The 16,413-nt window shown below is 35.6% G+C and overlaps 2 protein-coding genes across 2 annotated transcripts; one reads left to right on the top strand and one right to left on the bottom strand.

Moving 5' to 3' along the window:
- Positions 1–112: 112 nt before the first annotated feature.
- On the top strand, positions 113–2,368 carry LOC103943143. The gene is made up of 7 exons (XM_009353350.3): positions 113–370; positions 492–538; positions 675–822; positions 917–1,118; positions 1,397–1,523; positions 1,661–1,825; positions 1,904–2,368. Exons 1-7 carry the CDS (start codon positions 178–180, stop codon positions 2,069–2,071), a joined length of 1,050 nt encoding a protein of 349 aa, XP_009351625.2. The 5' UTR covers positions 113–177; the 3' UTR covers positions 2,072–2,368.
- Positions 2,369–3,024: 656 nt separating this feature from the next.
- LOC103943142 (putative Myb family transcription factor At1g14600) lies at positions 3,025–7,033 on the bottom strand. Its single transcript, XM_018646447.2, has 6 exons — positions 6,492–7,033; positions 6,324–6,400; positions 6,168–6,207; positions 5,499–5,649; positions 4,892–5,081; positions 3,025–3,671 (listed from the first exon to the last, which is right to left on the bottom strand). Exons 1-6 carry the CDS (start codon positions 6,625–6,627, stop codon positions 3,420–3,422), a joined length of 846 nt encoding a protein of 281 aa, XP_018501963.2. The 5' UTR covers positions 6,628–7,033; the 3' UTR covers positions 3,025–3,419.
- Positions 7,034–16,413: the final 9,380 nt, after the last annotated feature.

Below are 16,413 nucleotides of genomic sequence, written 5' to 3'. Positions count from 1 at the left end.
TTTTTGTTAAAATGAACCTAGAATTTTTCGTTAAAATTACCAAAAAAGAAAAAAAAAATATTTTGAATTTCAATTTAGGTCACACATAGTCACATACAACATAAGAAATTTAAAAGTACAAACTTGGAAATTCAATCGAACTACAAAAGTGTGTCCAGTCTCTGAAGGCTCGAAAGAATGGCAATACCGGTGGCGGTGGCGGCGGCGGCGGCGGAAGTAGAAAGAGAGAAGATGGAGTCGAGTAAGAAAGAGGAGATGGCGCCATGGGAGCAACACTCGACTGTAATCAGCATACCTCGCTTCGACTACAACGCCCCTTCTTCTCTTCTCCAACGCTCCCACTCCGGCTTCCTCATTACCTGCCCCATCAGTCTGTCACTCTCCTCTTCTTCCTCCTTCAAATTTATGAAAAACCCAAATTTAATAAAGAACCAACGATTCTGATAGAAAGTTTGTTTCTTTGTGTTTCTGCTGTGATCAATTTTGATCAGAGAGGGAGAAAAGCGCCACAAAAGAAGCAATTTCCCTCCTTGCAAAGGTAAAATCCCTTCCTTTATGCCTTTGAAATTACCAACTTGTTTACTGCAAATGTGATTGATTTATTATTTGTTTATGGTTGTGAAATTTTGAATTGTGATTACAATTTTGGGGTTTTTGTGTGTTTATGTTTTCAGTATGTTCAGTGCTTTAATAGTTGCAGCTCAGAAGACAATACCAGTTCGAAAAGAAGGAAGCTTTCGAAGGAGGATATTGATGGCGAGTGCTGCAATGGCAGTGGGGAAACCAAGGATACTGCTACTGCTAACTCTGAGGAGGCTCATGGTATCACTTGTATATGTTGTGCTATTAGTATTAGGTTCTGACTTTCTGTATTTGTTGTGATATGACTTGTTTGTTATCGTAATGTTGTTGGCAGATGATCTTCAGGAGCGTACTCCTCGTTTGTCTCCTGCAAAGGTGGATGCGGAAGGAGATGCAAATCCCCTTCTTTCGCTGGTTAAGTTGACAAAGAGTGGTCTGCTTCTCTTTACTTTTTGCAGAAACACTTCTCCTGACGTTGTAGATACTGTATCGAAAATTATTCAGGCTGTGGAATCCAAGAGTGTTGGTTCACCCCTGTGAGTAGATAATTTACTTTCTTCTCACAGATTTTCTGTTTCAATGCTTTTATAATTTATGCTAAAGCATTCTTTGTTTTGAGGATGTGTATGATAACTCTCTGAATACTTTCTGAATGAGGGCTTCTAGTTGTTCCCTTAGCCCACTTTGAGGTTGTGCCGCAGCTCTTCAATGTTTTTGCACTCAGTATTCATTTGCATTTCCGTATGAAGGGTCCAGTAATATATATGATCCTTTTCCCTCATTATGAACACTGATTGGGAGTTCTTTGGTGCAGTTGGTGTAATCGCATTTTCCCTATCCAAGCTACTTGTAGTTTGAAAGAGAAGGAACTGCATGAAGTTGTATCAAGGCTTGTTCTTCAATTCGTGAACGATAATCAGAAGCTTGTGCGGCCCATAAAGGTAGAAGTCAAATCCGTTATCACTTCATAACAAAAGTTTCATCTTTACTTTTTTCAGCAACCATTGAAAGGGATTAATTATTTTATAGGAGTTATAATATTTTGATGTGCAAATGAAATTTCTACATGATTTTGTAGTTTGCAATTGCATATAATAGAAGAGGGATAGAGACAGAACTGAATATTCCCAAAGAATCTTCAAATGCAACTGATATGCTGGACCGTGACAAATGCTTTGCCGCAGTGGCTACTGCTGTCAAGGGTGTTGTATCAGATTCAGTGGTGGACCTCAAATCTCCGGAAGTGAGAATTCCCTCTGCATTTTCTCAAATTGGCATGTTATTCTTATGCTCGTTCTAACTATTCGACCAAAATTTTCAGCTCTGCGTTCTTCTTGAGCTACTTCCCCTTTCTGGTGTACCCAAAGAGTCGTTAGTGGTTGCTGTATCAGTTCTTCCTCGACACATTGTTAATGCAAAGCCGAAACTAAGCATCAAGGCACTGGTTTCCGATACAAAATTGAAGGGGAAAAGCAATAAGAAGGATTAAACAGTTTCATGAGATCCAACAATACCCTGCGGACGGAGTTGTAAAGTTTTCTGATAGTGATGATGAAAATGAGAGGTCTGTAGCTGGTGTTAGATATGTTACAAAATTCGATCCAACTGATTCAGCTGTTTGTTGTACCCTAACAGTCACCTCAGTTTTGTGTTTCGCTTTTCTGTGGCAGAGGTCTTTCTTTTCTTCATTCGTCATGTATTCGTTCTTGTTTTTGAGTTTTAAAGGATCCGTCTTAATTCATATTTTGCAGACGTTGGTATTTATTCATATTGGCTATTCGGTAGAGCTGATAGTGCTTTATTTATGCACTCGAGTTTGAATTTTAAAGTAGAATAACAAAAGCATTAATGTTTGAACGACCCGACCCGGCCCATAAAGCTAGAAGTTAACTCGCAAATACCACCCGTATTCGTTCTTGGTATTTAGTCACATTGGCTATTCACTAGAGCTGATAGTGTTTTATTTATGCACTCGCGTTTGAATGAATAACAAACGCATTAATGTTTGAACGACCCGAGCCAGCACATAAAGCTACAAGTCAACTCACAAATACCACCCGCGTACCAATGGGTCCGACAGACCTCGAAACAGACCTTGCTAATGACCTAATTGTCCCGTTATCGGTAAAAGTCTAAAAGACATGTATTTTGATTTACGAGTTCTTAGGCACCCTTTAGTTACAAACCAGATATTTGGGCAAGTTCTGCTCACGCGCTTTATGACTGGAATGGTCTCCCCATGCAAGTGAGCTTAAGCTCCATGAAAGAGACGATCTAGAGGCAAGGCCGGTGTCGATAGAGTAGGCCGACAAGGTAATTTTCTTCGCTCATATATAATTCAACATTTTCCGTCGAAAAACAAATTTTACACTGTTTTTCTCTTAATGCACTAACATTTGAATCGAACAAAACCAAGCGACAAATAAAAAGAAGACGAAAACATCGGGTACAAATTCATTTCTGTTTTCTTTGATTCAACTTAGACGAATTGAATTATTGAATGACAGGAGAGATTGAAAACAGATGAAGGTTCCAAATGCAGCTTATTTGTTCTAATTGTACAAATGTTTCTGGCCTGTTGTCTGCTGTCAAAGATACACTCTTTGTTCTACTCCTCCCTTCAGACGGGTCGTATTTGAAAATTCAGAGCTCATAACAAAGATATATATGCTTTGCGGTTCTAAAACCAAGAGTGGAACTCAAATGACAAATAAACCTCCCGAAGACCTAACCGATAACTTAACTACAACAACAGTAAAAGAACTAACAAGATGTGGGGTGAGTGAGGGTAGAAATCTACTAGCCTAAAACAGATGATTTTTCTTTTTACAGCAGCATCAGGTACCGCAGAGAGCAATCGAAAGATTCAGATTAAGATTCCGATTACGATTCCCGGAAGAAGAGGCAGAGCAGTCTTTGTAGTTAGGCCTAGAGTATGACGACGAGATTGCACCACTGAAGTCACTTGAAGAAGCATTACTCTTGTGGGAGGAGGGCTGGTGTAATGAGAGTGACAGTGATAGTTCACATTGGCTAGCTTCATGATGGTCTTCGACATGTGCTCCTCCTGCCTCTGGTAAGGTAGCAACCTGGAGGGAGGACAATTAATTAAACACCGTGTCAGTAGGGCACGTTTAATTTTCAAAGAAATACAACAATGCTCCATGAATATGAAATATATGATTCAATAAGACGAAGTCTAAAGCGGAAGGAATTACATACATCTCTCAAGACGCTAGCTAATTTTACAATGTTGTGTATTGTGTGTTTTTAACACTCATTTAACGTTGTATTATTAGTCCGAGATGACATTATGACATCCCGATAAGGTGCACTTAAGTCTCTGTAGGGGTAGGGGTAGAAGGACGTTTTAATAATTTGAATTTGCTGATGACGAGAGAGGGAGGGGGGGGGGGGGGGGGTCCCGTATTTATAAGAATCAGAATTGGACCACAGAATGTAAGAGTTTTTGCAGGCAAAACCGTAGACTTGAACAACAAATTTTTAGAATGTAGTTCCTGTAGACAACAAAGCATGAAGAATAGGTGGACCTTGAAATTAAATAGGGCAGTATGGAATCATTTATTTGCAAAGCCAAACCACTGTTTGTTTTCCAAATGCTGCACCCCAACCACTTTTTCCAGAGAACTCATTAAACGAGGTAGAAAAAATGAAGTGGACACAAAAAACTAGAGATTTTATTGAAGAATTCTGATGCGTTATGTAAATTAGTTAGGTTTAAGAAAGGAAAATTATTTCCACACTCGTTTTCTCCTTCTGCATGCTTTTACTTTTTTTTTTCACATTGAATAGAGGCTAGAAATAAACCAAGGTGTGCACGGAAGGAAACAAAGAAGATTTTCCATAAAATATAGAAGGGGACTAGTCTACTTAACACTTTCGAAGAGTTGAGAACGGTTTAGGCAAAGAGGTGACGCAACTACTTAAAAAATGTCAAAAACATGCACATTATTCCATCCATGCCGGCATGCCGGGCATGTTTCGAATGGAATAGGATTCTCTCCCCTTCAAATTTTCTCCTCACCTGTGTCTTTCCACTTTGTCTTCACCTTTATAAAGAAGTTAACACAAATGTTGATGCAATTTAATCGTGACCGTTCAAATAAGAGGAGAGAAAAAGAAGAATATCCTATTACGTTTCGATTTTCTGGGTGAAATCAGAAAAAGCAAATACCAACATTGCACTCAAAGTTCTTCAATTAAAATAAAATACTTAAATGCAGTTGATAGAGAGAGAGAGAGAGAGAGAGAGAAGAGAGAGAGAGAGAGAGGGAGGGAGGGAGAGAACCTTCAAGAAATCAGATTCTTGCAAAGCAATTTTGAAGGCTGATGGGTGAGGGTCCTCCTTTATTCCCAATGCCAGAACGTAATCATCAAAAGAGTACGGATTTGACACTGTCTCATATATTCCTCCTTTGCCGCATTGCTGCTGCTGCAAACCCTCCGAGATGTTTGAACCCATCGTCTCGGTTCTAGCTCTGATAAGTCATAGAAAAGAAACAAACAAAAAGAACATGTATCAAGGAACAAGAAAGCAACTTTCAGGAAAAAAAATAAAGAAGCAAAGACATCATGCAAATGCCTTTTTGTTTGTTTCCGATCACACCATCTTTATTTCCGGATTTTCTAGTATGTTCCGCGGGATTCTATACATCAGGATTTTTCGCCTCTTGCTCAAGATTTTTCGCCTTTAGTGACTTAAAAGATTTAACGGCTGAAAAATCCTAATATATAAAATAACAAAGCACTGTAGAACTTTTGCTTTATTATACTCTTGACATTTGAATAGGTCTTTACACCCCAAAAGAAACCAAAGAACTAAAATAGTGGATATATAGCTGTGCCTGCAGAATACAAATTCGTAGCTGGTGGTGCAAGTGCAGGTGTAGCCTAACCTTTTTGAACGGCGGGGATTGCAGATGACCTGGGAATCCGATTCTCTAGTGGGTTTGGAAGATGGGTAAAAGCTCAAACCATTTACTTCTTCAACACACCCATCATCCTCAGCCTCTTCAAACGAATGTAGTTTTCTTGTTTGCACCCTATCTGCCATTTTATAAAATAAATTATAAAAAAAAATATTAGAAATAAAACCTAAAGAGAGTAATAAATAGGTTCTTTTGGACAAAGTTTCCAGTTTATGCAAAGTGTGCCAATACTAGAAGATCGGAAAGAAGAAATGATCACGTTTTCGTATGAACTATTTGGGGCATCCACTAAAAGTCGACTACGAACAATAAATATGTATTGTTAAAGGGAGGAATATATAATAAATGAGGTGATGCTGCAGTTGCAGTTGAGTCCTCATATTTCATATATTTATGCCATCAACGGAGTTTATAACTCTGCAACTCTAGCTCTGGACACAACCCATTACTGGCAAACAAATGGACAGTCAAGAAACACACATGAAAATGTTACAAGATGGAAACTTTTACAAGAAATCGGCCGAAGTAAATGAATGGGTATGTGGAAAGATGAAAACTTCGGCAAAAAGTCGGCCGAAATAAATTAAGGGTATGAGAAAAGATTGAAAACTTTACAATAAATCGATGGATATTTACCTTGTCTTATAATCGGATCGCCTCTCATGCTTCTATACATCTGATGATTAAAAGAAGAAGGGAACAAATTAAAAAATAAAAAGGAAAAAAAAGCATGAAAGCAGATGAAATGTTAACCTATTAAGACAAACAAAAGCACTAAAAAAAGCAAAATACCTGGAGATGGCTTTTGACATGAGAAATGGTGAGCCCTTTGACATCCATCAACTGAAGAACAAGTTTTGGAGTAGCCTCTGCGAGAAAATAAAGAAAAAATTATATAAAAAATATTAAAAAAATTAGAAAACAAGCAAAAATAGAAGGTGGGGTTTTGTAATTACTTACTTTTATGGCCTCCAAGCCTTTCAATGGCCTGAAGAAAGCAGCGATGAAGCTCTGGAGTCCATCTCAAACGAGGCACCTTTGATCTCACATACTGCCTAACGGCGCCGTTTCTTGCACTGCAACTACTTGTAGTCATTTTTTTTCCCAGCAACCTGGATCTTCCCCTGATCCCTTAATAAACTTGCTTACAGCCTTCACACCCTCAAGACCAGAACGAAACGGCGTCGTCCTAGAATTATTTTCTTCTCTTATAAAGTTTCAAACCCGTTGAAAATGTGTGTTGGTCACAGCAGACACTAAGAGGGCATTTAAAAAAGGACGACTTAAAAGCCTATCTCAGAGAGGAGAGAGAAACGAGAGAGAGAGAGATCACGAGAAAAGGATAAGACGAGCTGAGAAGCTCTGTAAATTCCTTAAAGAGTCTGATAATACCTATTTGCTATTGCTGCAATTGCTAGTATTTCCCTAGCCTGCCTGCCCTGCCTCACCTGCTAATCGTACTATTACTATTCTATATTTACCCCTCTCTCTCTCTCTCTCTCCTCCTGCTGCTTCTGCTGCCTGCGCCTTCTGTTTATTTCTTGTACACCTTCCTTGCACCTACTGCCAACCCAAATATTAATAATAAAATTTGAAAAGGAAAATATTATTAATATTTTAAAAATCTTATTTTACGTTTCGTATAAATGTATTTTTTTCTAAATCTAAAAAGTTTAAAATGTATAATGAAAATTTTAAAATGTAAATAACAATTTTCTTTGAAAATCGAAAATATAAAAAACCCTCTCTCTAATAACGTATCACACTCGCTCACGAGCTCCTGAAATTCTCATGGATCTTTTATTTTTTATTTTTTTTACCCTTCTTCTTCTGTCCAACTCATTGCCTCTGTGCCAATAGGGAGGATGCTACAACTGCTTCGCTTTGACCTTTTTCCTTCTCTCTCATGATTTCCAATTCCTGTTTATGATCATATACGCCAACGTCGTCATGATATCAAAAACTCATGAAATTATTATTATTTCCATTTTATTCGACCAATAACAAAAAGAAGAATATAAATCATTATTTATTTGTCTTTCTCTCTAATATTTCTGTCTTTTTATATTCCCCTCGACACACTCGACAGTCTCCTTTATTTTCCGAAGTCAAATATACATAAATCATATCACGTGTACGTGGTAGAAAAACTGAAAAGTACTCAGATATGGAAAGACGTTTTTGCCCTTATTGTATGCAAATGCGATGGGATTGGTACCGGTGTTGGGGATGAGTTGTTATGTTGTATGTTGTCCTTGGCGAGGGCAGGAAGGGCACAGGGGTGGTCCTTGCGAAAAACTTCTCCTCGGGATGGCCATGCTCCCCTAACCCTAATTCAATTACAAATTTTGCATGCCTGTGAAAGGATTTGGTGTAGCCATTCATCGTATATCGTACGATCAATTATCGTTAAATACTATTTATATTTAATTTTAATTTTTAAATTTTAAATTATTTCTGACTGCACGATGTATAATAAACGGTTACAATCACGAAATCTTCGGAATCTCCAGAAAAAGGATTTGATGAGCATCATTTTCCGATAAAGTCCACTTTCCCCAACCCAATAAAACCAAATCTCACATTTGTTAAGCAAATTAAAAAATCTAAAGTCAAAATTGGTGTATTTCTTTTCCCAAATTATCTTACAATCTATTTTGGATTACACACTTATCATGGTCTGAATAAAAATAAATTTTTATACGATCGTCTGATTAGAGAAGTTTTGACCTCATATAGAATAACATAAAATTGACTGAGAAATGTGCTTTATATATGACGTTGTTGTACGACTTTATCTAATTTTTTCCTTCTGAGTAGCCTAACCCTTGGCACAACATTTATTGGACGTCCTCCTTCCTTTTGTTTTTCTTTTCAGTACCATGGTCTTCGAAGAGGAATATGGTTTATGATATGGGCTAGTTGAATCACATGATTGAATGGAAGTAGATGAAAATGCTAGGTCCCCTCTTTTAAATGGGTTGGCATCATTTTACGACACGGCACAAAATTATGTCCTCTTAAAAAATGGATAATATTAGGAAGATTAAATTTTTTTAAATCAAATGATGTGGTTATCAATTATTGAATTATTACATAAATGTTAATAAACGTGTTTATTACTAAGTGACATATCATTTAGTTTGCAAATTTAATTTAATACTTTGATCTACCTAGCATTACGCTAAAAAAACTAAAATACTCAGCATGGCAATTGGAATGGGATGATGCAATATATTAATAATTTAAAATGCACCAAAGAAAAACAAACGATTAGACGAACCGAGTTTGGTTCATGGTTGGAGGGTTAAATTCCATTTAAGTTAATAGTGGTTAAATCGATGGAGAATTATTAAAACAACGCATTTTTAGGGTTTATGGTTGGTTACTTGAAGGGTATAGGACAAAGTGCCCTAACCCTAACCACTTTTCAATGTGTCTTCAGCTATGAAGCAGCCGGTGCGGTAACGGGAGCGCGGGGATTCGGCTGGATAATTCGCCGGAATTCGGCATGGTTCTGGCGCGAAACGCAGCCGTTTGAAACCTTGGGGGCAGAGAGAAACCTTAGAGGGAGGAGAGCAATATGTAATACTATCTACAGAGGCAGCCATATTCCTTTTGAAACCTCCGTGCTTCATAGGTCTGCAACTACAGAGGTACACGGTAACAGAGTTACAGAGAGATAAGATATGTAGAATGGTACGATACATACCCTTCTTTTTACCACTAATTCACTCTTCTTAATTTTTGGCTATTTAAATAAATTAAAAAAAAATTAAATGATCAATAAAAATTAACAAAAACATGGGTAATGTAAAAATAAGTATGCAGATAACAACCCGCTCTATATAACCTCTACCTCTATGTGTGTGTTTGATTTAGGTTTTTCTTGCTAAGCTCGGTCATTAATCCAATTCCCACTGAATCCCATAATTCTGATTTCTAAATTCCATTTGCTTCTCAATCTCTTTAGGTTTGTCTGCACGTTGAGGGACCCTTCATAGTTCATACCCATCTATTATATAGAGAGAGAGAGAGAGAGATATATATATATATATATATATGTATATGTATGTATTTATGTATATATTGGAATAGTCAAAGCCCAACGCCCTTTTCTATTGAGTTTTTTGTTGTACTATTGCAGCTACTGTCTACTGACGAGGACGCTGTGTCGAAATCTAAATACTTTGAAGTCAACCAGATCATGCCAGGAAGGCAAAAGAAGAATGTAAATACACGTACCCTAACCCTAGTGAAATCTGCACCGTCCACCTTACTACTGTAACGTTAGAAATACGGATGTCGATGAAGAATCAAGGGTTGTGATTGCGAGAAAGGACAACACATCGAGTGTGGATGATGAGTTAATATTCGTATATGGAATTCAACTGAATCAAATCAAATCAAATCAAATCTCGCGCATGGGAGATGGAAAGAGAAGGAGGTGGGTTTCCTAAGGTCAAGCCTCAGTCATACCACAGTGATATTCTCCTCCTAATTTCTAGGTGTGCAGCCATAGCTATTTAAGGCCTAATTTTATGATAATTATGATATTAATATATGTGTTTACTTTATTACAAATTTTATAGAGATGAGTTCGGTTTTATTTGGTTTGATACTTTGTTAAAATCGAAAAATCACATTGAAATTATTATTTGGATCGGTTAGATTTTTGGTTTTTTTATTTATTTTGAATTTTGTTCGATTTTGTTTTTTAAAACAAAATTCTTAGTCTGTTTAAACTAAAAATGAAGAAATGAATAAGACTTTCAACATAGCCTAAAGTTGAGTTTATCTAACTTTAGATTGACATTAGACTAATAGATGACTTAGAATTGAGTTTGAAAAATGAATACTGAACATAAATAATTGATCAAATATTATTTTATATCTCATTCAGTTCGGTTTGGTTTGGTTTTTGAATCATCAAAATTGAAACCAGACCAATAGTTTTTAGTTTAGTTCGATTTTTTTAGTTTCTGTTTGATTTTCATTCGGTTCAGTTTTAGTTCGGTATTTTGGTCCTATTTTTTGTTCGATTTTCGAGTTTTCTAGCCCATCCAAAAATTTAAAGGTATTAATCCTAATTTTTGGCAAGTATATGATATTAATCATATTTTAATCAAAAATTTAGATTTTTCATAGCTTGAATCCTAGTTGTCAAAGCTTCCACATTTATGGCGTGTTAACATAACCGTAATGGAAGTAGGAGGAATTGAATTAAGGAGGAGTTAGACTGAGAAGAAGTCAGAATCGAATTGATGTTGAAGCTGTTTACTTAAATATTCTGGAATCGGAACATAAATGACATTAATTCCATAAAGATGTTTACTAATTCAGCAAAATCGGAATATAAACCAATATGATTACTAAAATACCCTTGTCCCAAATCAAATATTTTATATACTTTTTTTAATAAAATTTGATGTAATATATAATAGTAAGAAAAAAATTAAATTACTTTTTTATTTCATAGACACACTAAAATACTTTTGTTTATTTCTTTTATAAATTTAAGTATTGTATTTAATATTTAAATTTTCTCTCTCAAGTTATAATTTCTTCTCTTTGGCATATGCATGGAGTTGTGCATAATGTGAATGTGCATGAAGTTGTGCATATTGTGAATGAGAAATAAAAAAAAGTAAGGAGTTGTGCATAATTAAACTAGAGTTAATGGGTTTATAAATGATAATCTTGGAAATAAAAAAGGTAAGTCAATGCATAAAGGGAACAAAAGTGTCATTCTGATTACCTAAGCAATCAGAAATTAGATTATCACATATTTCCAAGGAATTCAATTCCACCAATATAAAGAATTGAATTGCAAAATTTGTGTGAGCTTCACTGCATTTTTGATTCCTCAATGTTTAGTAAACATTAAAGTATTTTATAATCAGAATTCAATTTTATATTTTCATTTCAATTACAGATTCGTAAACACACCTTTAAAGTCCATATTAATTAGTACGTTTGGATATATAACAAGATATATCCGTATTAACGGATTGCTTCAATTTTGTGTAATTAGCAAAGGTGTCTCGCGTTCCTGTCTTGACTGTAAACGACAGTTCTGTACCCTCTTTAATATAATGACATGCCCTCAATATTTTATAAACATATGCGCCCTCGTACGTACACGAGACCTATGCCTAGTTGCCTACCTCGTCATCATTTAACTATAAATTTAACGAATGAATTAACAAATGTAGGATGTTATATAAAGAAATTATAACTCGGTGTTCAACATTTCAATATTTTAAAAGATAAAATATAAAATTGAAATTGCTCCCAAACTTGAGAATATAAAACTTGCTCAAAAATATTTAATGAGCTAAGAATCCCTAACTAGCCTGCCTGCCTGGGGATGAGAGAATCAAATGTATGAGGTTTCCAACCAAAGGACCAAACTCTCCACGTACACGTACACGAACGTCTATAAGCCCTTCGTTCTTAGTTCATCGACCTTTCTTTGTCTCAACTCTTAACGTGCATTATGTATGTTCCTCAGACAGCTGGAGCATTTCAAATCCCTTTTCAGCAGATTCCACGGATCTCCAATGTCAAATTAGTCCCATGCGTACCTGTATGATGGTTTTTTTTGGGTTGATTTGTGAATTTTAAGGGGTAGTTTGAAAATCTTGGCATTTTTGTTTCAATTTTTTAAAAATTAAAATTTTTGTTAATTTTTTTTAATCTTTAGTTTTTTAAATAAATGAAAACTTTTGAAAACTGAAAGGCTAAAATTATTTTCTTAAGTTTTCAATATCTTGCTTTTAGTTTTTAGTGTTTGATTTTTAGTTTTACTAAAAAATAGAACAAATTAATGTAATATGCAGTCTTGGTCTCATGGTTCTAGCATGCAGATATGGGGTTGAAAAGATTAAACGGTGAACAGAGACGAGGAAGAGGACAACCGGACAAGTGCGATTATATAAACCTATATATATTTATATATTTATATATATAATATTGTGTAAGGTGTTTGTATAGGCAGGGTACAGTACGATAATGATGGAAAGGTCAGAGAGGAAGAAAGGAATGATGGAAATTCCTGCGCAAATGGAATGATGCATACGGCAAAAGCATGTCCAGATCTACAGACGACCGAAGCCAATCCACCCACCAATTCTTTCATCATTTTTATTTTTTTATTGAAATTCATACAATAATATATCTGTGAATTCTGAAATTCTTGCAGTAGCTGAGCTGCAGCAGCGCAACAGTAGCAAAACAAAATTAACTTATTATATTCTCTTTTCGCTGTATTTTCGTATCAATTTGTGTAGCAGGTAAAAACCCAAGACCAGAACCCAATAAAACTTTCAAGAAGATGGAAAACTTAGTAAAAAGGGCTTTGAGAGCAAGACAAAAGTCAGAAACTGTGAAGTTGGGAGGCGGCGGCTTCGAGGACGCCGGTATATTTGGCGTGTGCAGGTAAACGTAAATGTCCCTCGGTCATTGTGTAATGTATATGTATATGCATGTGTAACATATGGATGTCATATTTTGTATGCATGCATGCGGACGTCGGTCTATGCCTCTGTAAAAATTATAAAGTGTAACTACATTTTAAGATGGGGTTACGCTGTTCCGATTTCGTATCGTTGTTTTCAAATTGTATTGATTTTTTGTCTAGTTGTTCCCCTCTCATCCTTCACTGAATTGACCATCTTTCTTTTTTAACAGCGAAGCAAATGTCAAGTTACTAAGAATGTTTATCTTATGGTGGAATATAAGAACAGGGTTAATAACTAAAGAGGAAAAAAGGGAGAGAATATTGTGTTTCTGCATCTGGTATTGGTGATTCACTACTCTACTAGTAGCAGGTGGGTAAATAGTGTCATACTGTGCTGCTTCTGGCCGCTGGGCCTATGTGAATCAGATAATTAATTATGGTAGTTACTTGGGTTTAGTTGGAATTTACTCTCTGTGGGTTAGGGTTAGGGTTAGAGCTTTATTTTATTTTATTTTATTTTTTGGTGAAAGGATTAATTAGGGGTTTATTTTATTTAGGAAATTGAATGATGAGTCTCGTCAATCGCCGGGCTAATTGACGCAGTAGACTAATAAGACTACGTCTACGTCTGGAATCTTGATACGATAGTTGATCTCGATCTGTCCCCTCTTTCTTTCTGCTAGCCTATGACTCCTCTTGTAGCCTTGTTTCTGCTGCCAAACTCAATCTACCAATGGATATATATTGGATTCTGTTCGATCATTCCCTACGTACCCTAGCCTTGGGGCTTACCTATAAATTGTTCCACACCAAAATCCTTCTTCGATAGGGAACATATGATCTATAAAACTTTAAAGAAAAACCTTCGGTATTTAGAGACTGAGCCATAAATTTTTTTTAGTGAGGGCAAGAGAAAATAATTAAGAAAATCTAATTATAGTATAGTTATACACAATATGATATTAAGGATAATTTCAAATGATGATGTATCGCAATTCCAATGTTACAAAAATTTCAATATATTAGTGCAAAGTGGCAAAGTTAAGAGAAAAATATAAGTATACGATAGGCAATAGGCGAGGGTGACAATAAATAGTTTGAATGACGATTTATGTACTAATTTATAAAAACCGACTAAAAACAGTGAGTTTTAACCCATGTTTTTTTGTCAAAAATGCAAATTTTCTGTTTTCGTGAAATATTTTCCGTGAACATTAAGGAAAATTTACAAGGCATTTGGCAACAGATTTAAGATTTATTGAGCAACATATGTATATTTAGTAGATTATTTAAGTCGAAAACTAAAAAAATAAGTGAACCATATAGTATTGAAGCCCAAAACATTGTTAAAATTGGCTTCCACCCTCTAGAATATTAATGGAAAGTATTACTTTAATTTTCAAACTTCACGGTGAGACGAGTGTGAAATAAATTGTTTGAACGACGATTTATATACAACTTTGTAAAAACTGACTAAACCGTGGGTGTTAACCCATGTTTTTTTTGTCAAAAATGCAAAAAAAAAAATTCACAAAATATTTTTAGTGAGCATTAAGGAATATTTTATAAGGCATTTTGAAGCAGATTTCTGATTTATTGATCAACAAATGAATATTTAGTAGACTATTTAAGTCGAAAACTAAAAGAATAGTGAAAAATATAGTAGTGAGGCAAAAAATATTATTAAAATAGGGTTCCACCCTCAAGAATATTAACTGAAAGTATTACTTTAATTTTTAAATTTCACAGTGAGGCGAAAGTGAAAATAAATAGTTTGAACGACAAGTTATGTACGAATTTGTAAAAAACCACGATTTTTGTCAAAATGCAAATTTTTTATTTTTGCAAAATATTTTCCGTGAGCATTAAGGAAAATTTTATAAGGCATTTGGAAGCAGATTTGCGATTTATTGAGCAACAAATGTACATTTAGTAGATTATTTAAGTCTAAAACTAAATAAATTAGTGAAAAATATAGTAGTGAGGCCCAAAACATTGTTGAATAGATTCCACCCTCAGTAATATTAACGGAAAGCAGGTATTCCTTTAATTTTCGAACTTCATGGTGAGTCGAAGGTAGGGGTGGGTGCAGTGCGGTTCGGTGTGGTTTCGAGTGCAACCGCAACTGAAACCGAAACTTTTTGCGGTGCGGTTCGGTGCGATTTTGAAGCCAAAACCGAAATGAAACCAAACCGTTTAGTTCGGTTCGGTTCGGTGTGGTTTCAAACGGTTTCGATTTGGTTTTTGAGAAAAAATGTACAATTTAAATTATACACCTATTTATGCATAAGACTGTCAAACATGTATGACATCTCTACCTCTAATAGACCACTCTCCTCGGATTTAGCTTATAATTCATGAGTGGTACGTTCTACTTCTAGCCATTTGGACTTAGTTGGTGATCTTATGACAATTCTTGCCAAGTATTTTGCAACAGCAGTAATTAGTGGAAGAGTATAGATAAGGTAATGATTAAGTCATCAATATAATCTCGAGAAAATTTGAAATGCTCATCAATAAACATTGTGTTGCACATAAAAGAATTTTCTCATTTAATTTGGTTCTACAGGTAAAAAGATTTGTACAGTTAAGTAATGTATATTATGCTGGAAGCCATGGGATGGATATAATGGTCCCACCAAGGCCGCTAAAGCTCTACGATGGCATGAACCACACTACATCCATGGATAAAAAGGTCAGTGAGGTCGCAGAGATATAAGCAGCCAGGTCACACGCAGAGATGCAAGCAGTGAGTTCAAGGCACTGATGTCGATTGTGGAAGAGATGAAGATGAGTTTTGAGAGAGAGAGATAAAGATGAGTTTTAAGAAATAGAGACATATAGATGCAAGCAGTGAGTTCATGGCACTGATGTCGAATAGTGGTGCAAAATTGGATGACTAGTCTAGTTGAACTAATTAAAACATAACATCCAATATATGGTGCGGTTTTGAAAACCCAAAACTAAAACCAAACTTTTTTCTTTACAGCGGTTCGGTTTTGAAACCGTAACTGTTTCAAAACCGTAAAACCAAACCGTTCGATGCGGTCCGATTCGATTCGTGTTTAGGTTTCGATTTTCGATTCCAAGTGCCCACCTCTAGTCGAAGGTGAAAATAAATAGTGTGAATGATGATTTATATACAAATTTGTAAAAACCAACTAAAAACCACTCTCCCGGACATCTCTCTCTCTTTTAAACTCTAAAACCCTTTCATCCCTTCTCTTTTTAAACATTATTTCTCTCTCACTCAAACTGTATCTCTCTCCTCTTGGTAAAACTTCACCAAGCCACCACCATACCTTCACCATTTCGGCAAATTTTAGACCACCACCTCATCTCTCTCTATCACTCGCCACCACCTTAGTTCTCTCTATCACTCATCCTGCACTTAGCTCCCTTAACTTCTTTTATACTTTC

This window comes from the organism of the source record quoted next, unplaced genomic scaffold (assembly GCF_019419815.1).
Source record: "Pyrus x bretschneideri cultivar Hongxiangsu unplaced genomic scaffold, Pyrus_bretschneideri_v1 Contig22, whole genome shotgun sequence".
NCBI lineage: Eukaryota > Viridiplantae > Streptophyta > Magnoliopsida > Rosales > Rosaceae > Pyrus > Pyrus x bretschneideri.
This window is presented reverse-complemented; position numbering and strand designations above follow the sequence as displayed.